The following is a 24,773-nucleotide window of genomic DNA, read 5'->3' on the forward strand; positions in this document are numbered from 1 at the left end:
AACGATACCGTTTCTATCCATTCATCCCCACTCATTCGTAAAAATTTGCGGAAGTCAAAATTAACGCGCGTCTAATTTGTATTGTCCTTCTTTTAAACACACGTTTTTGAAAGCAGAGTTTTCAAAGCAGAGTTTAGTAGTTAAAAAATTAAAAGTTAAATAATAATCAAGTTAAAACATTAATAACTTTTAACTTAATTAAATTTAAATGAGTTAATTTTTAATTTTAACTAATTATTTTTAATTGTAAGACATATAAACTTTATATTATTAATTTTTTTTTATTTAAGTTAAATATTTGCCCCTGAAAAAGTACATTCCATTATAAAAAATAATATTTTATCATTATTTCATGTAAATTTAATTTAAAAATAAAATAATGAATTTATTTCATAATACATAATATAATTGTTTTGTTATTTGTTATATACTATAATGTACTATATATTATAATTTATTAATGTTAATTTAATTTAGTTTAAAAAATATTAACTCACCAAATTCTATTTGAAACTTTCGAAACTATCACAATTACTCAATCATAAATATAAATTTATTAAAACTGAATTTTATCCAAGGTAATGTAGTCAACTGAAAAACGAAGCAATTATATATGTCTGCAATTATGTTTTGTGAGAATCTTGAGAAAATATATATCAAAACAGGTTTATATATATCAAACAAGTTCTATTTTCGTATTATTATTAAAAGAAAAAATAATTTATATAATAAAATAATGTTGTACACATACGTGTTTGTGTAATATTAAGTATCTAATAAAATTTTTTGATTTATTATATATTTTTCTAATTACATTGAACAATAATTTATCTTACCCAAATAAAAATTCTATAACATGTAATTTAATATATAAATGAGATCAAAATAATTTTTACTTAATATTTAGTATACGGCGAATTACAAATCAAAATTTATCAAACTTTATATTTAGTATAATAAAAATTGTGAAATATATTTTAGACATGAGAATATTTACACTTAGAATTTATATTTCTCGACACTTCGAGACTAACAATGGGTTTTCCGCGGATGGAAGAATATTGAGAGATTATATCATAATGAAATTAAATTCAAGGAAGTATAAAAATACCGACTAATTCTGAATGTTCCAACGATCTGTTTAAAAAACAAGTATGTATTTTTCGAACTTTTTAATTTTGCAATTATAATTTTCTGTTACGACTATTATTAAAAAAGTTATAATATTGTTTTAAAAATAATACAATAAATGTAATGTATATAGCGATACATAAAATAAATTATATTTATAGAGAGACCACAAAAGAAAGATACTGAATTACAAATTAACAAACAGTATATAAAAGGAATATAATCACTGTAAAAGGTATAAAAATAAATGTAATATAAATAAAAAGAATAACGCATATTTTTAAGTACCAAAACCATTATTGAGGCCAATATTTTCATTGTATATTTAACACTAAAAGTAGCCTTATCTTCATCATACATATGTACATATGTTACATAGATAACTTGCGTTTCAGAAATAAAACGATTGCATGCCTTGGTAATGATGGTGGCATCAAGGAAAATATAAAAAAAGATTTTATCAGAGATAATTCCCTTTAAGATAAGGTAAATATTCATAATCCGAAATTATGCTTGTTTTAAATATCTAACATACAGATCTAGACGACACAATGTCCAAAATCGGGACATAAGACGTCTTAAAAATGTCCTTAAAATGTCTTTTAGTCATGTTTTAGTCAATTCCTAAAAGATGTCTGATAGATATTTAAAAGTCTTTAAGACATCTTATATAATTTTGAACTGTGTGATAATTGTACTGTAGGGATAATTAAAAAAAGTCAACTTCATTTAAACTGAGACGTTACAATAAGGTTAAACTAATTGTGGTTGCGCGTGTATGAGTACAACAATATAGTTATATAGTGTTTATTCTTTGATTTAATATTAATTACTGGCGACAATAAGCGATCCCTGCTAGTTATTTATTTTTTCTCTATTTTAAAAATGTGTCCTTGCAAAAAAAGAAAACATATTTCCACGTTAGGAACAATATTCTTTGTTGTTTCATATAAACTAATGGCGTTTTCGTGCTGAGTTAATCCGTCTCAGGTTCTTTTCCTCTAGAATTGGCCAATCATAGTTATTCCATTCTTTAGAAGAATAGCTGTGATTGGCCTTATGACGTCATCGCTCTCGGAACGATTAACCCAGACCAATCGAAAACGCTATTAATTAAATACATGAATAAAATATTAAATTTATTTGATAATCGCGATTATCAATATGACCGCGATCGTATTAATTATAATTTTAATTGTTATTTAGAGTAATTTACTTTTATTTTAACAAATTAATATTCTAATTTAATAAATGCTTTTCAAATTTAACTTTTAATTCCAATAAGTTTAAAAAAATATTACTTATACCCTCTTAAAATAATATTGAATTTAGACTAATATTTTTATTTTTAAAATTATTTTAATTGCGCGATGTCGTTGCATGAAGATCCGTCCAATTTGGGACACGTACTTACACTACTTACACCTGTACGTTTCTAGGGAAATGCGTTGTCATGTTCGCGTCCAATCCAGAGTGCCGGAACGAGACGGCCAGAGACGGCTGACTACTCAGAAAACGGCGGAGTCATTTCAGATTTTCCACAGGACAGTGAATACTTTGGACGCTTGAAACGATGACGGCGAGATACGACAGGGCGATCACGGTTTTCTCACCGGACGGGCATCTGCTCCAGGTGGAATACGCACAGGAGGCTGTCAAGAAAGGGTCTACGGCGGTACGTTGAACAGTTCGACCTAACCTCCATTGCTCTTTCTCGGAAAATCGTTTTCGAATATTCTATCAAATCTTCTCGTCTGTCCATCAACCTGCGGTCTATCTATTGTCACACACAAGGAAATTTCAATTATAATCGAGTAACTTTATTTATCTAACTTGTGTATGACTTTGTGAATTTCGTGTATAGGTTAGGTTGACAGTTCTTAATATGTTATTATTATTCTTATCATTTGGCCTGTTCTTCGTAGCAATACTACGAAATTAATGCAATAAGTTAAAATAAGACAAGTTTTTTCATTCTAATTTATTGCATTAGTTTAGCAGTGCAATTATAAAGAATAAACCAATTGTGACGTTTTACTCTTAGGTTCGACTCTTGATTCATATCTGTGTCATTTTCTAATCATATAGGACTTAAAAGTGATCTATAACTCCAGCAAAAACTCTTAATATAATTAATGCTAAATTTTTTTCTTGCTTGTCTGATATAACTTTTGTAAATTTTTGATTGGTAGGTTGGTGTACGTGGTGCAGATGTAGTAGTCTTGGGTGTTGAGAAAAAATCTGTTGCCAAGTTACAAGAGGAACGTACAGTGCGCAAAATATGTCTCCTAGACGATCATGTAATTATGGCTTTTGCAGGTACAATATCAATTTAAAGATAAACATTGATTTTATATTTTAAATAAGACAATTGTCAGACTGTCAATCTTCTAGGTTTGACTGCTGACGCAAGAGTATTAATCAACCGTGCGCAAGTTGAATGCCAAAGTCATAAATTAACTGTAGAAGATCCCGTTACCTTGGAGTATATTACAAGGTATATTGCAGGTATGATTGAAATTTATTAGACTCTTTTGCTTAACAAAAAATTAGAATTTTATTTATCTTATTGAAATATGAATTTAAAAATGAGTTATCTCATTGCCATCTCATATACTCGTTCTTAAACACCCAACTTTAATTTTTTAATTGATTTTTTATAAAACTAAGACATACACTAAGTGATGTTTAAAATCGAATTTGTTGAATATAAGTCAACCGCTTTCATATGGAGCTACGCATCAAACAAAAAACTGAAATAGTTGTTATTTACAGGTTTAAAACAGAAATATACACAAAGTAATGGGCGTAGACCTTTTGGAATATCCTGTCTCCTAACTGGATTTGATTATGATGGTGTCCCACATCTTTATCAAACAGAGCCATCGGGGATATATTACGAATGGAAGGTACGCTGAAAACCATTTTTCTATAGATATAAATTTTCGATTAGGGACCAAAATCTGATCCAGCCACTTAGCACTTGGAAAGTCGTTTTTTGTGCCCCCAACATAATAGTAATAAAAATTTAGAGGGGATTAAAAATCTCATATATCAGTCACTTTTACATGGAGCCACTTGACATGCCAATTTTTTTTCTAAATCTTGCCAAATGATAATTGAATGTTAATAGTTGAATTTATATTAATCTATTCTTCCACGAAAAGGCAAACGCGACAGGTCGCAGCGCTAAAACTGTACACGAATTTTTGGAGAAGTATTACACTCCGGAAGAGGTATCGACGGAAAAGGGTTGTATAAAATTAGCCATCAAAGCGCTACTTGAAGTAGTTCAGTCTGGGCAGAAGAATCTGGAAATAGCGGTAATGCGACGCGGACAGCCATTACAGGTATACTTTTAACTTATATTCAACTGTGTGCGCAAATTTTTAATGTTATATTTTGACTGAAGATACTTCCACATCTGAAAACATGTTTATATAATATTTCAGATGTTGGATACAGACACTATAGGTGAATATGTAACAGAAATCGAAAAGGAAAAGGAAGCAGAAGCAGAAAAGAAGAAACAGAAAAAGTGATGTCTTGTGTTCTACTATGCACTTTGACTATACCATTATTAATTTTTCGTATAAAAATAAATATATTGCAAAAAAATAGAGGAGGAATGCATATAAATGAAACGCAATGACTTTTTTATCCATATTATTTACTGTCACAGAACTGTAAAATGTGTATACAAAACCATTTGCCGTGTTTTAAAAAAGTTTTAATTTCTGATATTTAATATTATGAGGACAAAGATCTCAATCTGCTAAGAGTTGTTTTACAGCAATAAATAATTAAATTTTATATGTATGTATGTATACATCAAATTGTTTTGTTAAGCTAGAGAACTGTGAAACATCTTAATGCCTCGACATCAATGTTATTTTGTATCCAATTATGTGTTAAACATACTTTTTCCTAGAGTTTTTGTGATTTAAAAAGAAATTCCTGTAGCTCTCTAAAGATTAATGCTTTTGCTTTACATACAGATTTTGCTTTTTTTATATTAATTAAATTGATATACTAAATTTCAATAAATGTTTGCTATTCCAAATGATTTTACAAACAATATAAATAACATGATATATATATATATATATATATATATATATATATATATATTACTTTTGTTCGTGATATTAAAAATGTATTATGTTCTACTCTGGAATATATTCTGGGGATAGAGATCTTCCACGATGATTGAATACTTGGAATGATGGTAGATTCCGTAGAGTCTCCCAAGATTTATTCTCCAAATCGACAACTGCCCGAATTTCTTTAAAATCGCCAGCAATGTACATAACACCATACATAACGATAAATAAACTGGCTATGCCTTGAATTAAAATCTGTAAATGTAGAGCATTTCAAAATTGTATTAATTTTATCGAAATTATGATTTTATATCTAAATAATTTAGTTTTCTATATGGAAAATAGCATTATTAAACTTACGTCAATTGGCAAAGTAGTAAATTCCTGTTCAGTAATTCGCAAGTAGGAACGGTCTATAAAAAAATAATAAAATCTAATTATTCTAATTGTGTATTTTATTCGCTTTTTGTTTCGGAAATTTATTTAATTGTAGTTATTTTACTGTGGATGCACAAAAATATCAAATCAAAGCAAACTAATTGATAACTTCGTAATGTTGACATTGGCTTAACCTAGAAAATTGATAAACTAGAGCGGATACTCACGCTGTGCCGCAGAATAAGCCGCATGTAATATTGACATAAATCCTACAAAAGTTATAAATTTATGTATAGCCGTAGCAGACATGATGAACGTATATCACAGATAACGCATTGAAACTTTACAATGCAACAACGACGTAACGCGAAATTCGCATTGTTCGCACTAGCATCAGCGCCTGAAGTGGTGATGATGATAACTAACTTATCTGGGAAAATAGCCGAAATCAGTCAGATTTCTCAGGATTTTTCAGAATTTCCATATAACGAAAATTTTTCAGATTTTTAAAATAAATTTGAAACATTTTTCAGAAATTATTTTATTCTTTGAAGAATACGTTATGGATAGTCGACATAAATTTGTTAATCATATAAATATACAGTTCTTTTAGCTGATGTGAGCCCATGCAATATAAACGCACGTTAACGCACATGGATGCATTTCGTTTACAATTATTTGTGATACCAAATTTTTAAGTGTGATTTTATAAAAATAAATTTAAACTAAAAATAATAATCTAGCTGAATTATACTTCGTAAACATGGGAGTGAGTTTAAAAATCTTTTAAATGTATTAATTTAATGGTCATTTTGCGGATAAATTCTAACCTCTTAAAAGTTTCTAATTTCACGAAAATTCAATAAAAATTGAATATTTTCTATCAGTGTGACATCTTTACAAAATTATTATATAATTATTTAACATATATATGCACATATTTTTTAAATAAATTTTTATTCTCTTAATTTTGTACATAATTATTTATAACATTCATAAGTCTTCAACTAAATTTTTAGTACAAAATTAAAATTTTTTATTTAAAATAAGTATTGTATCTGTTTAAAAATTTATTTCCTAGAAATCGAAGAAACCAAAAATCAGTAAAATTAAAAGAAACAATCAGACAAAAACAAAGCTTTCAAAGCAAGGGAAGCTTAAATCTCGGCGACATAAATCAACAAAGAAACAGCCTCAGAAATCAGCACCACCACGTCCAGAAATAATACAAGAGGAAGAAGAGAGTGATCATGGAGAAGATCTGATGGATATGGTTGAAGAAGATGATTTAAATTTCCTAAAGAATGCCATATCTAACAAATCTTACAATCTATTGAAACAAATTCAATTAAATGAGTATGGTTACACTTTGTAATTTTTAATAAGTTCTATGAATTTTATATATATATGTGTGTGTGTGTGTGTGCGTGCGTGCGTGTGTGTGTGTATATGTATATATATTGTGTTGGTTTTAGAACAGACAAAAACTTAAGTGAGAAAAAAAGGAAAGAAATAGAAAATAATCAGCCTTTGGAAGAGCTATATGAGAACAATGTATCGAAAATTGTGGAGGAGACAGGAGGGAAGTCAGTTCGTATGCTGCTTCCAATAAAAACGCAAAATGGATTTATAAAGAAACGTATTATTGAAGAAGATAATAAAATTTCAAACAAAGAAGAAAATAAAAGTACAAATGATAATAGCCAAGAAGAAAGCAAAGAGAAAGAAGATAGTGACACAGAAATGAATATGGATACACATGTAAGATTTAAATTATGTATTCTAATTTCAGAAATCTGAAACTGTAGAGTATGTTATCTATTGAATACTTTTAGAATAACTTGCAAGTAACTGATAAACCAGTATCCACCATTGAACTTTTGGCACATCGTGAAGAAATACTCAGATCTAAGCGTTTTAAAATAGGTATACTTTCAAGTGGCATATTGGAAAACCCAGAACTTAAGTCAGGAAATTTCAAGATATTGCTAGACATGATGGATGAAAGAACTTCTGAAGTTTACATTACAATCAGGAAATTGGCAATGGTGTCTCTTCTAGAAGTTTTCAAAGATTTGCTTCCATCATATAGTATCTTGCAGATTACTCAGGAAGGAGTAAAGCGTATGTATATATGTAGACAGTAAAATTTACCAAAAAGTTGTGTTATTTGTAGTATTAATAAATTCTAATTAATTTTGTCTATGATTTTAGTGAAGAAAGATACACTCACGCTACATAATTATGAAGCTACTTTGTTAAGGAGTTACAAAGGCTATTTGCAGAGGCTCGAGAAGATATCCAAGATTTTGAGAAAAAAGAAAGGGAATATGCAATTGGTAAACGAACCTGAAATGCAATTGGGCGAAACGGCTGTATTGTGTATGTGCGAGCTTCTTACCATCCATCCGTACTTCAATTTCTCCGTTAATATAGCTAATTACATCCTTCCTTTATTGGATAACAAACGGAGCAGTGTAAGAGAGAAAGTTGCGCAATGTATCTCTCAAATATTCAAAGAAGACAAACGTGGTCAGCTATCTCTCACAGTAAGTTATAAAAAATTGTTTTTTTTATTTTATGCTTTATTACACTTGCAATGTGTAATTAGAAAGTTATTATGCGACATATTCATATCACTAATAAAATTTCAGATAGTTCGAAAGTTAAATCAGTATATTAAGTCAAAGAAACACTCTGTACACCCTGAGGTGATAACGGTGTTACTGGCCCTTCGCATTAAAGATGTCAATCTGGACAAAGAGAAGGAAGACGAAACGAAGCAAAAGAAACTCATGTCTCATAAACAAAGAATTCTAGCGTTAAGCAAACGGGAGAGGAAAAAGAACAAGAAGCTAGAGCAAGTGGAGAAAGAAATGCTTGAGACAAAGGCTGAGGAGAATAAGCAAGCGAAACACAAGATACTCACGGAAATAACGGGCATAGTATTTACTATATACTTTAGAATTCTAAAGCAAGCTCCCAATAGCAAAGTGTTGTCTGTATGTCTGGAAGGATTAGCCAAGTAATGCAATTTATCGCCATTCGTATCTTTCTCTTGTATTATATTCTACTATAATATTCTACTTATATATTTCCAGATTTGCGCATTGTATTAATATAAATTTTTACCAAGATTTAGTGAGCGTTATAGATAGATTAATAGATGAAGGTAATTTGGGATTAAGAGAACAATTGCATTGTGTTCAATGTATATTTACAATATTATCTGGACAAGCTGCAGCGTTGAACATCGATCCATACAGGTTGTTATAATAATTTCCCTCTTATTCAGTGCTTTATATATTTTATAAGACAAATTTTATGCTGTTGAATATGTATTTTATATATATTTATATATGAAAATTTAAATTATACATCTCTTTGTCATACAGATTTTATGTGCATTTGTATAAAAATATATTGAAAGTCCATTGTGGGAGGACGCACTCGGAAACTGAGATCGTGTTGCAGACGTTGCTGCAAATTCTCATTCATCAACGAAGAAGGATCACACAGACACGTATGATAGCTTTTGTAAAGAGACTAAGTACACTAGCATTGCAGTCGCAGCATAATGCGACTTTAGGAACTCTTGGTATTATCAAGCAAGTGATGCAGCTTATGAAAGCGGCTCATGTTTTATTGGATACTGACTGCACTGGTGACGGTCATTATCAAAGTGAAATCGAGGAACCCGATCATTGCAACGCCCATTGTACCGCGCTGTACGAGCTTGTTGCTTTACAGGTACTTAAATGCAGTAGTACTTTTTTCATGATAATTATTTGATAAATGACACAATTATTGTTCTTACAGCGTCATTATCATAGTGTAGTACGACAATTTGCTAAAAATATAGCGTATGCCACACCTACGAGCGGCGAGGGTAGTTTGACTATCGAAACTGCGAAATTGTGAGTATGAATTTAATAATTACAATAAATTATTAGTCTATATATCTTTATCATGGTGTAACTAATTAAAAAGTTTGTAACTCAACTTAATTAATTTTAAATGAATTAATTAAAAAATAATTAATTTTTAACTTTAACTAGTTATTTTTTAAACACATAAAATTTATTTCTAAATTAAATGTTTTTTTTATTAACTTTTTGCTTAATTTAATCTTAACGCAATTTTTTAACATAACTAAATTAATTTTATAAGTTATTAACTTAATTTGAACAAATATTAACTGTTATCTGCTGGTACATACATTGTAGATATAGAAAATTATATAAAATTTTTCTATATATCCAACTATTTTTAATTTTAGATCACCAGAAGAACTTTACACGGAATATGATCCTGCAGGTATAGCATTTAAACCTGCTGTACCTGTTCCAAAGAAAACTCCAGTTAAAAAAGCACCGATTGATTATAGTATGAGTTCTGAACTCGAAGAATATGTTAATACTGTCGATGTCAGCAACTTATTTGCAGATGGGCATGTAGATTTTTATAAAGCCTGTAAAAATAATTTGTAATACATAATAAAATGGGATGTATGTAAAATATATCAATGCTTTTATCAATAAACTGAGCAACAATATTTAAATTAACTAATTTATTTGAAAACTAAGATGATGTAATTTAGTTGATATAGTCGATTTTTCATAACAAAATTTTAAACTATAACAATTTATCGTTTCTAATGTAATCTTTCTTCATTAAATACATTAATAAAAATTAATAATGTGAATAAAAATAGTAAAGGTTAATACTTGATAATTAATTAATCATCGGACTTAAGTCGAAGTCATCGTATAATGTCCATTTCACCAATGTAAGTTAACTTTGATTTCAGTTTAATTAACTTTATCTTTTTTTAGTTTTAAAAATTAAAAAAAAATTAAAGTTAATTTACATTGATAAAGGGTGTGTTCGAGGAGACTTTATTAGCGCTATCAGCATCAGTCCTTGTTCTACTTTTAATGAGTAATGAAGATAGACTGATGCTGGTAGCGCTAATAGCGTTTCCCCGAACGCACCCAAATTGCACAATAAAGAATTCAAACTGTGTTCAGACACACGCGCAGATTATTTATCGCGTTCGTTCGCATAACGTGACAGCGTGACACGACGATTGCCGAATGTCTCCGATTCCGCCTACCACCTGCTCATGTGCACGTCCGAATTACGGCTATGTATTTTGACATGTTTTGACATTATTCAGGAGCACGTCATAATATCACACACAGGATGATGTCCGAGAGGGATTACGCTCCCCTAAGTGCGGCATGTGTACGTTCTCTCAATGATAAACTGTATGAGAAACGAAAGCCAGCCGCCGTAGAGATAGAGAAGTAAGGTTACCCGTACTGTGTGTACAATTGTATCGCTACGCATTTTAGGGGTTTCACCTCTGCCTTTTCTTTTCCCACTTTCTAAGTAATAGTTTGGTAATTCTTAAAGGAGTTGTAAATTATTACTGGAATTGTAGATTGTTATTGCTATACAGCTTTAATTTTTTATTTTCCTTTCCATTTAATGATGGATTAATGTTTTTTTATTATAATTATTTTTTTTATTAACCCACAGGATGGTGAAGGAATTTGCTGCTCACAACAACACTGTGCAGATTAAGAGATTGTTGAAGGTTCTTGGGCAGGACTTCGCCACTTCGCAGAATCCACATACACGCAAGGGTGGCTTGATTGGTCTTGCAGCGATTGCGGTCGGTCTTGGAAAAGACACTGGTCAATATATAGAAGACCTGATTCATCCAATCTTGGCATGTTTCTGTGACGCCGATTTGAGAGTTAGATATTATGCCTGCGAGAGTCTGTACAATGTAGTCAAAGTAGCAAGAGGTGCTGTGCTTCCTCAGTTTACAGACATCTTTGCCGCTCTCAGCAAATTGGCCTGTGACTCTGAGCAAAGTATAAAAAATGCTACCGAATTACTCGACAGATTGATGAAGGTAACCAGATTTTTTATATAAAAAAAGAAGGATTCTTTATAGGTTTATAGAATTCTTTTTAAAAAATTCTTTAAAGAATTTTTTAAGATGCAATTTTTTTCTTACAATTCTCATACTTGATATTCTACTGCAGGACATTGTGACAGAAAGCGGTCTCTTCGACTTGGTTGGATTTATGCCTCTATTACGTGAGCGCATCTATACAAAGAACCCATTCGGCAGACAGTTTGTAATATCATGGGTGTCCGTGCTGGACGCGGTGCCCAACATGGACTTCATAATATTTCTACCTGAGATACTCGATGGATTGTTTAGGATACTGGAGGACCCAACGCCAGAGATTAAGAAGGTCACAGATACAGTTCTTGGTGAATTTTTACGTAGCATAAAAGCTAATCCCGCGAGAGTAGACTTCCCGGCCATGATAAACATATTAATTACGCATGCTCAAAGTAGCGACGAGCTGCTTCAGCTGACAGCCATCACGTGGATCAAAGAATTTGTACATTTATCTGGACCTCTAATGCTCCCATACATGTCTGGTATTCTTGTGGCTGTTTTGCCATGTTTAGCCTACGACGGCGACACGCGTAAGAGTATTAAGGAAACAGCAACACAAGTAAATGCGAATTTAATAAAATTAATAATTGTTAAAAGTACAGAAGTCACAAGTAAGGATCAAGAAAATAAGATACTTTCTACTAGAGAAAAGAACGGTAAGCAGCATTTAATTATGATAAATGATGAGTTTTTAATAGCAAATGATGAATTTTTAATTATAAATGTTTTGAATTTATGTATCACAAGGATTGTTTAAATTTTAAATTTCTCTTGAATTCTCATTTCTGTAATTAACTAACTTGTGTTGAAAGTTTGCAAGAGAGAACTTAACATTATAATCTTTATCATTTAGAAAATATAATAATAATAGAAGTTCCTTTCTACTTTCAGATATAACAGAAAATTATTCCATGGCTGAGAACTTAGATCTCGCTAGCGTAGTGGAGGTACTTACGAAACACTTACTGTATCTGTCGGTCCAGACTAAAGTCGCGGTTTTAAAATGGATACACCATTTGTTCATAAATATTCCGCAAAAAATGTTTAAGCATATCGAGGACTTATTTCCGATATTAATGAAATCCTTGAGTGACGCCTCCGACGAGGTGGTGCAACAGACGCTAGTGGTAATGGCAGAGATTATTAGTTCGAAATCCCCGGAAGCGGTAGCGACCGATCCTGACGCAAAGATGCAGAACAAATATTTCACAAAGTTTATCGTCAATTTATTAAGGCTCTTCTCGACCGATAGACACTTACTAGAGGAACGGGGTGCCTTCATTATAAGGGAGTTGTGTGTGCTTTTAAGTGCGGAGGATATATACAAAACTTTGGCGAAGATACTATTAGAGGAACAGAATTTAAGTTTTGCCTGTACAATGATACAGACACTGAACGTCATCCTTTTGACCAGTTCCGAGTTGTTCGATTTGCGCAACAAACTTAGGCATTTGGACTCTTCAGTAAGTTTGCTGGATATTCAGTTTTCTTGTAAAATTTTATTAATACTAGAAGCACAGATATTTTTTTACTTATTAAAAGATCTAAGCGAATAAATTAAAGGCTATAATTACTGAAAAGTTAAAGAATTTCAGAATCCCATTTTTTACATGAGAAATATAATATTAAAAACAGTCAAAATGATCACTTCTAATGTTAAGTAATCAAATATGATATTAGTTTTCAGCTACATAAATAGAATATAATAATATTCGTGACTGTGGAACTTTTCAGGATAGTTGCGCGTTATTTGAGTGCCTGTATGTGTCCTGGTGTCACAATCCGGTCGCCACAGTGGCCCTGTGCCTCTTATCTCAACATTATCGACACGCATGCAACATCATTCGATCTTTGTATCCTTTGTTATATTCTTTTCTATTTTATCTGCTTTTATTATCACAACAAACATTTTTAAAACCTTAACACAACATCTGTATAAATCAGCGAAAATATAGAGGTTACAGTGGAGTTTCTAACGGAGATAGATAAATTGGTACAATTAATAGAATCGCCGATTTTTACTTGTAAGTATATTGCATCGTGTCACTAATAAAAATATTAAAAATGCGTTACATTTATTTTTTTTTAATTCAAGATTTGAGACTGCAGCTGTTGGAATGGGAGAAGAATGACGCTTTGATATACGCGTTATACGGCTTGCTCATGATTCTGCCGCAAAGTGACGCCTATGCTACCTTGCAACGTCGTTTAGCGGCGATACCCCCGGCTACAAAGCCGATACCTAAAAGCGAACATTCGCAAAAGAAAACAGACATCGATTGCCCGTTTGATTTTGACAAACTGCTGAAACATTTCCACGTAGTACAAGAGCACCACAGAGAACAGAAGCGCAAGCAAAGACTGAATTCCTTGATCGAGAGGAACACTAGTCATGTAGACGTGTGAATCACGCGTTCTTTTTTTCACGCGCGAGAATTCGTACGCACGAATTTTGCAACACATGTAAGAGAAAAGAGATACGCCTGATTTGCTAATTTTTTACCGCATAATTATGTAAAAAAACTTGTGTTTAGCTGTATGTTATGTAAAAATATAATTATTATTTATTGAAAAATGCTATTGTTAGACTTATCGGAAATAAACGATCGTATCGTTAATTTTTAAGTAAAATAATCATTTAGCCAAAGGAATAGAAATACGAATTCATTTAACGTTTACCTTAACAATTTATCAGGGTTGGGAACTAACGAGTTACTTGTAACTTGTAATGAAGTTACAATTACAGTTACTTTTTTTGGTAACTAATAACATAATTTCGTTACGGTAACTAATAACTATTTTGATAGTTACTTTAATAGTTACTTTTTTTGAAACATGCGCTAAAATTTTTAACAGAGAAGAACCTGAGAGCGGTCATCGCGTCGTTTTAGGTGTTTTCATCCATTAACGCCTCTATGTGCACAAAATTTGTACATTGAACTATGTAGTCAAATATCTATGAATCCCGTAGGTAATGTGCATGACTTTTTGGATCTCTACTACGTCCACGTTTATTTGGTTCTGTTTCATGCTACGTAATTTTACAATTATATGCATTCATATTTTAAATATGTTTTATGCAAATGTGCATGATCGTGTTCTATAAATGTGCAATACCACATATACACATGATATAAATTCAAATAATTGATTTGATAAAAATTCACTCACCGATTGCTGTCGCTGCTCCTGATGCTGCTGCTGCTATTGCTACATTCCTTTTCGGATGGATGCCGCTTTCTGCTGACCTCATCCTGCTGTTCTCGAACCACATTAATAATGATCGCACATTAATAACGATCGCCCGATACTTTATTCGGCACTCCCGATATCACGGATAATATATCACACACGAGTAAAACGTAAACCGCGCGCGAGAATTTGGCGAGAACTTGGCGCGACCATTACATTTGGAAAAATACGTTAAAAGTACGGCACTGAATACGCGAGACACGCACAGAGTCAACGGAACGTCCGATTACGTCCGACCGGCGCTGGAGCACGACTACCGGCACGGCAGCGGCGGACGTGGCCGTTGGTAGGTACACTCGGCGGTACTCGGCGCTAGTCGGCGCGACTCGGCAAGTCGGCCGCCGAGTTGCGCCGACTAGCGCCGAGTACCGCCGAGTGTACCTACCAACGGCCACGTCCGCCGCTGCCGTGCCGGTAGTCGTGCTCCAGCGCCGGTCGGACGTAATCGGACGTTCCGTTGACTCTGTGCGTGTCTCGCGTATTCAGTGCCGTACTTTTAACGTATTTTTCCAAATGTAATGGTCGCGCCAAGTTCTCGCCAAATTCTCGCGCGCGGTTTACGTTTTACTCGTGTGTGATATATTATCCGTGATATCGGGAGTGCCGAATGAAGTATCGGGCGATCGTTATTAATGTGAGGATTCGGGAATAGCAGGATGATGTCAGCAGAAAGCAGCATCCTGCATGGAGCGATTCGGTATTCTGGAAAAGGAATGTAGCAGTAGCATCAGCAGCAGGAGCAGCGACAGCAATCGGTGAGTGAATTTTTATCAAATCAATTAATTGAATTTATATCATGTATATGTGGTATTGCACATTTATAGAACACGATTATGCACATTTGCATAAAACAGATTTAAAGTATGAATGCATATAATTGTAAAATTTACGGGTATAGCATGAAACAAAACCAAATAAACGTGGACATAGCACAGAAGAGACCCAAAAAGTCATGCACATTATCTACGGGATTCATAGATATTTGACTACATAGTTCAATTTCATTATGACCACTTTCAGGTTCCTCTCTATTTTTAATCAACAATCGGAAAAGTTGAGTTTACACAAGAGGAATTGTATCGATTCTTAAAATCGAAGAATTGCAGTATTAACATGCTAAATAATTACGCTGCAATTAAGAAACTTTATTAAATATAATATAGGCATTTCGAGTTCTGTATCTGTGGAATATATGTTTAGCATCGGTGGCTCTATAATGACACCACAAAGATGTTATCTTAATGATGATATATTTGAATATCAAATTCTATAAAATTAATAAAAATTTTTATGAAAATTTTGTAACAAAAAAATATATGAATCAATGTATGACAGCCAATGTTGCGTTATATTTTATTTAATTCTAAGAACAGTAACATGATTTAGACTTTTACCTTTACAAAGTTCTCAGTGTACATAAAATAACTTGTTAAAGCACATAATATACAACAGTTAGTAACGCATAAAATGTAAGATTCTTATTTCTTATATCTAAAATAATGTACAATTATTTAAAAAAAAGTAACTGAAAAGTAACGACTCGTTATTTTTTAACTGTAACGAGTTATTTTTCAAAATTGGTAACTTGTAACTGTAATTCGTTACTTTTTCAATGAAAAAACTGTAATTGTAATTAGTTAGTTTTACAGTTTAACTTTCCCAACCTTGTAATTTATACAGTAGTAATCCATACAGATATGTCAAATTTCTAATATATACATTTAAATTTTCAGTCTTTATCTCATCAAATTGCCAGATAAAGAAATAACAGTTGCGTTAAAGTTCATATCCTGTATCATCTACATCATCAAGAACAAAATGATCAAGTTGGTCTATAAGCAGACTATTTTCGTAAAGAACCATTGTGATTTGTTCCTGCGTGTCGCAGATGTTGCGCCATTTTTTCGTGCTTTCCTGTACTGGCACACTCGTTTTTTCAATTGTCTTCGATTTACCGGGAAGCCTGTCCAGCGAGTGCAAGAGATTCTCGTTACGCTCCTTGCTCTCCTGTGACAAACGATATGAGAACGATTCTAGTACGCGTTCGTAACTGTCTATATCCTTGTCCAATATCTGAGTCTGCAGGAACACCGTTTGTGCCATTTTGTACCAATCGGCGACGCATTCGGATCGCTGCGTTATCGCCGGTGCGCACTCTGTTTCGAGAAGCGCTTTCAATCGACGTCCCGTTTCTGTGACCTGTTTAACAGAGATTGCGACATTTCAATAAAAATAATTTGAACGAGTTTTATCTTGATTTGCAGTAATGTATTAGGAAACTCGCGCGCGACACATTTTGTTTACCTTAATGCGTTCAAGAACGTGGAATTGTTCGTCATTGTAAGTGAGACTACGAGTGGCTCTGTCTCTCAGCAAATGTTGCCACCCGTCCCTCAAACGATCGACTAACGTCGCTGCTCTCTGGCTCGCTTTCGTGGACCACGGGCACCACAAACCGCGGGTGCTGTTGTCCCACTCTCCACGTAAATTTCCCTCTTTTACATATCTGCAATAATATTTATTTACATTGCAAATTACAATATCTAAATGCATAAGAACTAAATGCTCATAAAGAGGGAAGAAGAGAAAGTAATTTCTATCAATAAAATTTATATATAAAACTACTACATATAAAATTTTTTTCTATCTAATCAGTTTTCTCAAATACAATAACTAGATGTTTTACATTCTTTAAGATAATTTACCTTTGATGAAGTTGCACTATTGCTGGAGTCAATTCACTCGTGAGCTCTTTACTCTTCACGTCCAATTCTTTCCGCCAGCTTTTCACCTCCACTGCAGTCTGACCACCAAACTTTCGGAATACATGCCTGGCGAAAGTCTCGCTTCTCTCTATCGCCAGTACAGTATCCTCCACCGCCTTTGTGAATTCCTTCGAGTGCTGACATTTGGCCAGTACTCGAGAAAGCTCTGTGGATAGAAGGCCACTGAACGCGTCTATGGCGTCTCGCGATAGTTTGCTGCACAAGGCCAGTTTGTCGATTCTACGTTTACAGACATGTCCTACAGAACACGCGACTTTGGCCTGACTCGCGTCATTCTCCACGGAAACAAGATTCGCAAAAACGGGAAATTTGGGCAATTCGGTCTCTACCGGTAACACGACGTTATTATTCTCTCGTGAGAATAGCATCAACGGTTTGTCGTTACTCGTACTGGGATATCCTTTGCCTGGCGTAGATTCTTCTACAAGGTTCGTGAGTGGAATTTCCCCGAGAAGTAAAATCTGCGCGTGTGGCATGATCTCGGTCTGATCCTGAATATGTATCTGCAAAGCGACTAATTTCTCTTCCGGATGTAAGAAGACCTTGATCAAACTGGCTCTATGAATGTTGAATATGTGAATAGGCTTTCTGCAAAGCGTGTCTGTGACCTCGCAAAAGAATCGCTCAAAGCTCCAGATTCTTTGTGGATCCACTTCCAGTAAACCGGCCAATAGCGGAGTCACTATCTTCTTCAAACCTGCGCTCAGCTGGCAGGCCTGCGGCAGCTCTCTGCTCCACTCGATCGGTCCGTTCTCCGAAGTCTGTAGCCCGGATATCACGCCCGACGCTTTCTTCGTGGTGATGTAGAACATCGTTTCTTTATTCCTCCGCCCGCCGAACGGCCTGAACGGCAAATTACCTGTTGCGACGTGATAGAGAGTCACGCCTATGGACCACAAATCGACGGTCGCGCCGAAAGTCTTGCCGACAGGTTTCCTTAGGACCGCGCGCTCGTACATATCTGGATGCAGGTACTCTTCAGTGCCATACAGCGAAACAAACTGCTGATCTTCCTGCAATTCCCGAGCGGCTCCGAAATCAGTAAGCTTGTATATCGTACTGCCGTCGTCAGCAATGAATTTCATTATATTACCTGTGCGAAAAAAAACAGAGCATGACTGAAGAACATTAAATGCAAAATACCTGTGAAAATACAAGTAGACTAAATTGCATGATACTAAATTCTAAAATCGAATAAAAAATTGCTTTTTTTAATAAGAAAAAATATAATTGATATAAAGTCATTATCTTAGTTTTAATAATTTTCCGATTGTCAATCAGGATTGGTAAACTAATGTTTTAAAATTAAATTAAGTTAAAATTAATTTAGTTAAAAGTTGCATGAACAAAAAATTAATTCAATTAAAATTGCATAAAGATTTAAGTTAAATTGAAAGTTAATTTTTTAAAAAGCATTATTTCTATTAAATTAAAATACTGTAATTTTTTATCAAATTTCTTTAAAAAACAAAACAATTATAATATAAATGATTAAATAAATTTAATATTTTATTTACAAATTAAGTTTGTATAAAATAATAGTAAAATATTTTTTATATGGGACATTTAACTTTTACAATTTTATTCTTTTATGTAGTAGATTTTTTACTTAAGAATAAAAGTTAATAAGTTAAAGTTTACATGTTTTAAAACAACCAGTTAAAGTTGAAAATTTTCAACTTTTTAATTAGTTATTATCTAATCCTGTTGTCAATATAATTGTATTATGTATTGCAAGACCTCTCACCTGGTTTCAAATCTCGGTGAACCAGATTATTGTCGCGCAGATGCTTCATGCCAGCCGATAGGTGTTCCAGTACCAGCAGAAACTCGTTCTCCGCGAGGCCATAAGTGTTCTCCGGATCATCGAGGATGTTGAAGAGGCTGCCACCGGTGCAGAGCTCCATGACGATTACCTTTCCTCTGCCATCCTGCTCCTCCTCGATCGCCAGCAGCTTGACGATGTTCTCGTGCTTGACCTTCTTCAGCACCTCGAACTCCCTCACCTGCACGTCGTGCGGGCGCATGTGACTCAGCTGATTGAAGGTTTTCACTGCGACCGGTTCCCCGTTGTTCTTGTTGACACCTTGGAAAACGGCACCGGTCGCGCCCTTGCCGAGCACGCTGGTCGTGCACCAGACGTAATTAACGGATCCGCGAAGAAAGGACATCGTTGTCCGTGCGAGCGAGAAGTTTCTTCTGGACAAACGAAATCCTTGCCGCTCTTACTCGATCTCACCCCGCTCGCGTTACGCGCTCCTCTTGTGACGTCACAAACGTCACCTTCCGCGTTTCTCTTCTCTATCGAGTCGAAAAATTCTCGTCGATATGTTAACAGAAAACTGTTGACCTTCAAGAAACATCCTCTTCCCCTGGAGTATCAGGCGCAACGTACTCTCGAATACAGCGAATGGAAATTAAAGATGTTGATTTAGCAAAACATCATCCGACCGAGGCGCATAACCTATACGGAGAATTTACTTCGTTTTTTTCCGGCATTGGCAACCCTGGAGCTCTAGAGAAGCTTCGCGCTCTTACCACGCGAGGCCTTCGGAGTTCAGAGTCAAGTCGGAGTTCAGCACCGAATCCCAGAGAATTGCTCGTCACTCCCGTCGAAGATAGTCGAAGAGGATAGAGAAGAAGGAGAAGGTAGCACGAAGAAGAAATCAGTCGAAACAAACCCGGCAAATCACCCTTTTTTCGCCATGGAGTCGATAAAGTTGGTGGAATTAACAAAACACCTGGATAAGATCAATATTCCGCGTGCCGGCGACAGGATATACAAGGACGAGTGCGTTTACTCCTTCGATACGCCAGTAAGATTATCCCTCGTCCTTTGTCCCCCGTTTTTTGTTGACGACACCGCCAGCGAAACTGTCAGGCGCGATCGTTATCCGTTGACAAATATCTCCTTTTTGTTCCAAGGATACGGCTACCGGTCTCTACGTCAGCCTCACCACTTTCATAGGCCTCGGACGGGAGCATGTCGCCCGGTATTACGAGAATACCGGCAATTCCGTTTACCTTCACATTAAACGTACTAAGAAGGAGGTAATTTCCTGAGAGATAAAATCTTTCTCTTTGTAGGCTGATATGTGTTAATATTATAGGATGTAATATATATGAACAGAATATTCTGTTTCAAAGTTTCTGTCAAGTCCTAAACTATATAGATCAGTTAGTGAGTAACCACAAAAATGAAATAATCTGTGAACAAAACCAGTTAATTCTCAAAGTCAGTCAACTTATTTTGTTTGCAAATTATATCAATTTTACAGTTACTTACTGATGTATGCATATTATCAACTACTAATTACATATTAACACTATTATTTGTATTATTGTCCAATGTGTAATTATACTTATCCAAATAAAGCTTAATATTTGTTAGTCACAGTAATCACTGATGAGAGAGATCTATTAGTACATGATTCTTTTTATGATTTTTTCCACATTCAAAGATCTGTATACAACTTTTTACAGATTCCATCTGAGGAACAGGGAGATGGGCCTGAAAAGAAAATCACACGGCTGGCAATAGGAACAGTCGGTGGATTCATGCCTGATCAGCAGAAGTACGTCTATGAGGAGACCTACCAAATAGTCATTCTACCTGATTTTCTTACTATTCCCTATCCCACAAGTGATTTGCCAGAAAAGGTAGGATTTATCTGCAATTATGTTGATAACTGATAATTTTTAAAATGCCTAATCTTGTCGGCAGGTGGAACATGCAATTAAGACTATGTTACAAATGGAGGGTGCATGGGCAGTGGCACAAGTAGAAGCTGTAGCCAATATGTGGGATGGAGAAGTCAGAGCAGAATCAAAGTAAATCTTAAAAAAATTTGATAAGTTTACTAAAATTTGTTTATATTAAACTATAATTATATTTATTATTATATTGAAATATCAAAGTATTACAGAATCTGTACATTAATACAAATATACTGAATGCTTTTGCATGATTTTAAATTATCACAATTATAAGCATTCAAATTTAATTTTGAAGATATAGAACTTTTCTTTTAATTGCCGGAATAAAATTTGTTTATAAATTTAAATAAAAATCTTTGTTTTAAGAAGTAGAATGTAAAAAAGTAAAGTTTGTCGGACTTTTTAGACACGCCGCGAATTTGAAGCAACTTGACAACGGTAAGAAAATCCCACCGAATGGTTGGAAGTGTGAGAAATGTGATCTCACGCAGAATCTCTGGCTCAATCTGACCGATGGCAGCGTGCTCTGCGGCCGTAAATTCTATGATGGAAGCGGCGGCAATGGCCACGCAGAAGAGCATTATCGCGCAACCGGTTATCCTCTGGCCGTGAAGCTAGGTACGATCACGAAGGGCGGCAAGGCCGACGTGTTCTCGTACGACGAGGACGACATGGTGGACGATCCGAATTTAGCAGTGCATCTGTCGCATTGGGGTATTAATATCGCACAAATGGAGAAAACCGACAAGTCGATGATCGAACTGGAGTTAGATTTGAATCAAAAGTTCGGCGAGTGGGTGTCCCTTCAGGAAGCGGCCAGCAAATTGACACCTTTATATGGTCCTGGCTATATCGGGCTAACCAATTTGGGGAATTCCTGTTATCTGAACAGCATTATGCAAATGCTGTTCATTATTCCTGATTTCGTCAAAAGGTGTGTATGATTCTTGATGAAGCACTGCCATTTTCCGAGAACGATCTTTGCTTCGACTATACGTATTGATAAAGTCTCTTTGATAAGAAAACCGTTATAAGATCGACGTCCAGTAATTGCCAATAAATTTCAGATACGTGGAAAGAGCGTCAACAATATTTGCCAGTAATTACAATGACCCGGCGTTGGATCTTAATGTTCAAATGTAAGTTATTGTGATAAGATAGTATTTAGATTTAAATCTTTCCTAAAACTTTCTGAAAACTTTTTAATCCAACAAACCTTAATTTCGTCAGGGCGAAATTGGGTGTCGGCTTACTCTCTGGCAAATACTCGGATCAACCGAGCAAATCGGAGGACGAATCGCGGCAAGGTATTCCACCGCGGATGTTCAAGGTCTTAATTGGTCGCGGACATGCCGATTTTTTCTCGAATCGGCAACAAGACGCTCAGGAATTCCTCCTTTACCTAATTAATTTACTCAGTGTAATTATTAATTTTATTTTGTCAGTCTTTAGTCGAATTTTTTTTGCACTGTTAAATCTTATTTAGTTAAGTCGTTGAAGAGAGATTTTAATCGGAAAATTAATTGTAAATAGCGGAGCAATCGACACGAGGTATGCCCCACGGAATGCTTTAAATTTAAAGTTGAAGAGAGATACCAGTGTGGCAAGTCCAACAAAGTTAAGTACACCAATCGACCGGAGTATATCCTGCCACTTCCAATACCGTTGGAAGCAGCGGTAAATAAGGTGTGTACATTCGAATGCGTTTGATAATCTTTTCGAAAAATAATATTCTTAGCATCAAAACTAATCCAAGCGATATATCAAGGACGAGGTAGCTGCATATGAAGCTCAGAAGAAGGAAGCTGAAGCGAAAGGACAGAAGTTAGATTCCAGTACTCTTGTGAGACCTCGTATAAAATTGTCGTCATGTCTCGAAAGTTTTAGTCGCACGGAAATTGTGGAACAATTTTACAGTTCGGCATTAAACGAGAAGACGATAGCACACAAGTAAATGTCATAAGTAGCTGATTATCAGTGAAAATTATACCAATCACTAATAATTTTGTAGTTGAACATCTTGTTTAGTGATATTACAATCTATTACATATTTCTAAATGTATTATTTTATCTGCGTAATCGTAAAAAGTCATATTTTTCATGCAAATTATCTTTTTGCGTTATTATTAGAACTACCAGATTAGCCAGCTTCCCAGATTACTTGCTGATTCATCTGAAAAAATTCACGGTGAAGGAAGACTGGACGCCTATCAAGCTGGACGTAGCAGTTGAGATGCCGGACACAGTAGATCTGAGCTTCCTACGCGGCAACGGTTTGCAATCCGGCGAGGAACTATTGCCGGACGGTGTAACACCGCCATCGCCCGTCTATGACGCGGTTCTCCTAAAGGAACTGATAGACATAGGTTTTCCACCAAACGCATGCAAGCGAGCTCTGTACTTCACAGAAAATCGTAGCCTTCAAGCTGCTACCAATTGGGTGATGGAGCACATCGCGGATTCCGATTTCGACGATCCATTTGTGCCACCTGGAGTCGACGCTAAGTTTGGTAAATCGCTTCACCATTATATCATAACCGATTATTTGATTTTATATTTATTTGATTATATTTATTAATTTAAGCCAAGGATAAATTTGTGCCGGATCAAGCTGCTTTGGAGATGGTAATGGGGATGGGCTTTACGCGGGAGCAAGCGACAAAAGCACTTAAAGCTACCAACAATAATTTAGAACGTGCAGCTGATTGGATTTTCAGTCACCAACCCGAACTTGACGCTCCTGAAACGGACAGTAACCCGGCGCCAGCAAAGGATTCATTTAGAGATGGAAGCAGTCGTAAGTCACAAAACATATATCTCTCAAAATGCTAATTATTATCTTATTCAAAATGCTTATAATATCAATGATTTCAGATAAAATCTATTGAGATAAAATATATAGTTTCTTATAAAGAACAGAATATGTCTTAAAATGGATAAAGAAAGTTAAATTATTATTGAGACTTTTACTTGTATCGTTGAAAAAGATTAATGTACTTTTTGTTTCATAAATGCTTCCATATTTTAGGGTATAAACTGGTAGGTTTTATATCACATATGGGCACATCAACAATGGTAGGCCATTACGTTTGTCATTTACTGAAGGAAGATCGATGGGTGATATTTAACGATGAAAAAGTAAGACAGTTGTTTTATTTTTAGACAGATTTCATTTTATGATATTTGTATTTTAATAGGATTATTATTTTTGAAAACTTTGATGTTTTTTTTTTAACACAAATTTATCATTACAGGTGGCTTTATCGGAAAACCCGCCGAAAGAGTTAGGATACATTTACATGTATCAACGGATTGACTAGTGTAACTGCTGTTTTTTTTTTGTATAAAAATGTTGCTTTTCAACAATAAAAGAAATAATACAAACGCTTTTCATATTATACATTGTGTTTGTATATTGAA

The 24,773-nt window shown here is 34.4% G+C and overlaps 6 protein-coding genes across 8 annotated transcripts; 4 read left to right on the plus strand and 2 right to left on the minus strand.

Annotated features, from left to right (window-relative positions):
* Nucleotides 1-2,591: 2,591 nt before the first annotated feature.
* On the plus strand, nt 2,592-4,950 carry LOC105831242 (proteasome subunit alpha type-7-1). Its single transcript, XM_012671238.3, has 6 exons — nt 2,592-2,806; nt 3,324-3,450; nt 3,526-3,639; nt 3,907-4,040; nt 4,299-4,481; nt 4,584-4,950. The coding sequence occupies exons 1-6, from the start codon at nt 2,705-2,707 to the stop codon at nt 4,671-4,673; spliced, it is 750 nt and encodes a 249-aa protein (XP_012526692.1). The 5' UTR covers nt 2,592-2,704; the 3' UTR covers nt 4,674-4,950.
* A 320-nt stretch (nt 4,951-5,270) lies between these two features.
* Nucleotides 5,271-6,036, minus strand: LOC105840683 (membrane magnesium transporter 1). Its single transcript, XM_012687686.3, has 3 exons — nt 5,840-6,036; nt 5,595-5,647; nt 5,271-5,489 (listed from the first exon to the last, which is right to left on the minus strand). The coding sequence occupies exons 1-3, from the start codon at nt 5,919-5,921 to the stop codon at nt 5,298-5,300; spliced, it is 327 nt and encodes a 108-aa protein (XP_012543140.1). The 5' UTR covers nt 5,922-6,036; the 3' UTR covers nt 5,271-5,297.
* A 16-nt stretch (nt 6,037-6,052) lies between these two features.
* On the plus strand, nt 6,053-10,167 carry LOC105840682 (nucleolar complex protein 3 homolog). 2 transcript variants are annotated; one of them, XM_012687685.3, is made up of 10 exons: nt 6,053-6,381; nt 6,694-6,968; nt 7,088-7,373; nt 7,448-7,736; nt 7,827-8,161; nt 8,267-8,637; nt 8,714-8,878; nt 9,008-9,362; nt 9,432-9,529; nt 9,892-10,167. In XM_012687685.3, exons 1-10 carry the CDS (start codon nt 6,376-6,378, stop codon nt 10,100-10,102), a joined length of 2,391 nt encoding a protein of 796 aa, XP_012543139.1. In that variant the 5' UTR covers nt 6,053-6,375; the 3' UTR covers nt 10,103-10,167. The 2 variants fall into 2 exon arrangements, with proteins under 2 accessions (XP_012543139.1, XP_028049441.1); XM_028193640.1 differs by lacking the exon at nt 6,053-6,381 and having other exon boundaries at nt 6,832-6,968; nt 7,093-7,373; nt 9,892-10,102.
* Nucleotides 10,168-10,556: 389 nt separating this feature from the next.
* Nucleotides 10,557-14,223, plus strand: LOC105840684 (protein VAC14 homolog). The gene is made up of 7 exons (XM_012687687.3): nt 10,557-10,921; nt 11,157-11,538; nt 11,672-12,254; nt 12,490-13,061; nt 13,333-13,451; nt 13,543-13,622; nt 13,694-14,223. The coding sequence occupies exons 1-7, from the start codon at nt 10,818-10,820 to the stop codon at nt 14,002-14,004; spliced, it is 2,151 nt and encodes a 716-aa protein (XP_012543141.1). The 5' UTR covers nt 10,557-10,817; the 3' UTR covers nt 14,005-14,223.
* A 1,956-nt stretch (nt 14,224-16,179) lies between these two features.
* On the minus strand, nt 16,180-20,134 carry LOC105828924 (inhibitor of nuclear factor kappa-B kinase subunit epsilon). The gene is made up of 4 exons (XM_012667503.3): nt 19,384-20,134; nt 17,556-18,729; nt 17,155-17,356; nt 16,180-17,049 (listed from the first exon to the last, which is right to left on the minus strand). Exons 1-4 carry the CDS (start codon nt 19,805-19,807, stop codon nt 16,627-16,629), a joined length of 2,223 nt encoding a protein of 740 aa, XP_012522957.1. The 5' UTR covers nt 19,808-20,134; the 3' UTR covers nt 16,180-16,626.
* Nucleotides 20,135-20,201: 67 nt separating this feature from the next.
* LOC105828923 (ubiquitin carboxyl-terminal hydrolase 5) lies at nt 20,202-24,751 on the plus strand. 2 transcript variants are annotated; one of them, XM_012667501.3, is made up of 13 exons: nt 20,202-20,452; nt 20,562-20,687; nt 21,120-21,296; nt 21,361-21,467; nt 21,760-22,287; nt 22,421-22,492; nt 22,584-22,773; nt 22,887-23,039; nt 23,122-23,303; nt 23,484-23,863; nt 23,938-24,150; nt 24,382-24,491; nt 24,608-24,751. In XM_012667501.3, exons 1-13 carry the CDS (start codon nt 20,342-20,344, stop codon nt 24,671-24,673), a joined length of 2,415 nt encoding a protein of 804 aa, XP_012522955.1. In that variant the 5' UTR covers nt 20,202-20,341; the 3' UTR covers nt 24,674-24,751. The 2 variants fall into 2 exon arrangements, with proteins under 2 accessions (XP_012522955.1, XP_012522956.1); XM_012667502.3 differs by having other exon boundaries at nt 20,207-20,427.
* Nucleotides 24,752-24,773: the final 22 nt, after the last annotated feature.

The sequence above is a fragment of the Monomorium pharaonis genome, chromosome 1 (assembly GCF_013373865.1).
Source record: "Monomorium pharaonis isolate MP-MQ-018 chromosome 1, ASM1337386v2, whole genome shotgun sequence".
NCBI classification, from domain to species: domain Eukaryota; kingdom Metazoa; phylum Arthropoda; class Insecta; order Hymenoptera; family Formicidae; genus Monomorium; species Monomorium pharaonis.

Coding starts and splice junctions, on each gene's coding strand:
- LOC105831242 (XM_012671238.3), top strand. CDS start 2,705: ATGACGGCGAGATACGACAGGGCGATCACGGTTTTCTCACCGGACGGG. Junction 3,451..3,525: donor TGTAATTATGGCTTTTGCAG/GTACAATATCAA, acceptor TCAATCTTCTAG/GTTTGACTGCTGACGCAAGA. Junction 4,482..4,583: donor GACGCGGACAGCCATTACAG/GTATACTTTTAA, acceptor ATAATATTTCAG/ATGTTGGATACAGACACTAT.
- LOC105840683 (XM_012687686.3), bottom strand. CDS start 5,921: ATGTCTGCTACGGCTATACATAAATTTATAACTTTTGTAGGATTTATG. Junction 5,648..5,839: donor GGCTTATTCTGCGGCACAGC/GTGAGTATCCGC, acceptor ATTTTTTTATAG/ACCGTTCCTACTTGCGAATT. Junction 5,490..5,594: donor TTACTACTTTGCCAATTGAC/GTAAGTTTAATA, acceptor CTACATTTACAG/ATTTTAATTCAAGGCATAGC.
- LOC105840682 (XM_012687685.3), top strand. Junction 7,737..7,826: donor TACTCAGGAAGGAGTAAAGC/GTATGTATATAT, acceptor CTATGATTTTAG/TGAAGAAAGATACACTCACG. Junction 9,530..9,891: donor ACTATCGAAACTGCGAAATT/GTGAGTATGAAT, acceptor TTTTAATTTTAG/ATCACCAGAAGAACTTTACA.
- LOC105840684 (XM_012687687.3), top strand. CDS start 10,818: ATGATGTCCGAGAGGGATTACGCTCCCCTAAGTGCGGCATGTGTACGT. Junction 12,255..12,489: donor TTCTACTAGAGAAAAGAACG/GTAAGCAGCATT, acceptor TTCTACTTTCAG/ATATAACAGAAAATTATTCC. Junction 13,452..13,542: donor TGCAACATCATTCGATCTTT/GTATCCTTTGTT, acceptor TGTATAAATCAG/CGAAAATATAGAGGTTACAG.
- LOC105828924 (XM_012667503.3), bottom strand. CDS start 19,807: ATGTCCTTTCTTCGCGGATCCGTTAATTACGTCTGGTGCACGACCAGC. Junction 18,730..19,383: donor TCACCGAGATTTGAAACCAG/GTGAGAGGTCTT, acceptor TTTTTCGCACAG/GTAATATAATGAAATTCATT. Junction 17,050..17,154: donor ACGTTCTTGAACGCATTAAG/GTAAACAAAATG, acceptor TCTGTTAAACAG/GTCACAGAAACGGGACGTCG.
- LOC105828923 (XM_012667501.3), top strand. CDS start 20,342: ATGGAGTCGATAAAGTTGGTGGAATTAACAAAACACCTGGATAAGATC. Junction 20,688..21,119: donor TTAAACGTACTAAGAAGGAG/GTAATTTCCTGA, acceptor AACTTTTTACAG/ATTCCATCTGAGGAACAGGG. Junction 21,297..21,360: donor CAAGTGATTTGCCAGAAAAG/GTAGGATTTATC, acceptor TCTTGTCGGCAG/GTGGAACATGCAATTAAGAC.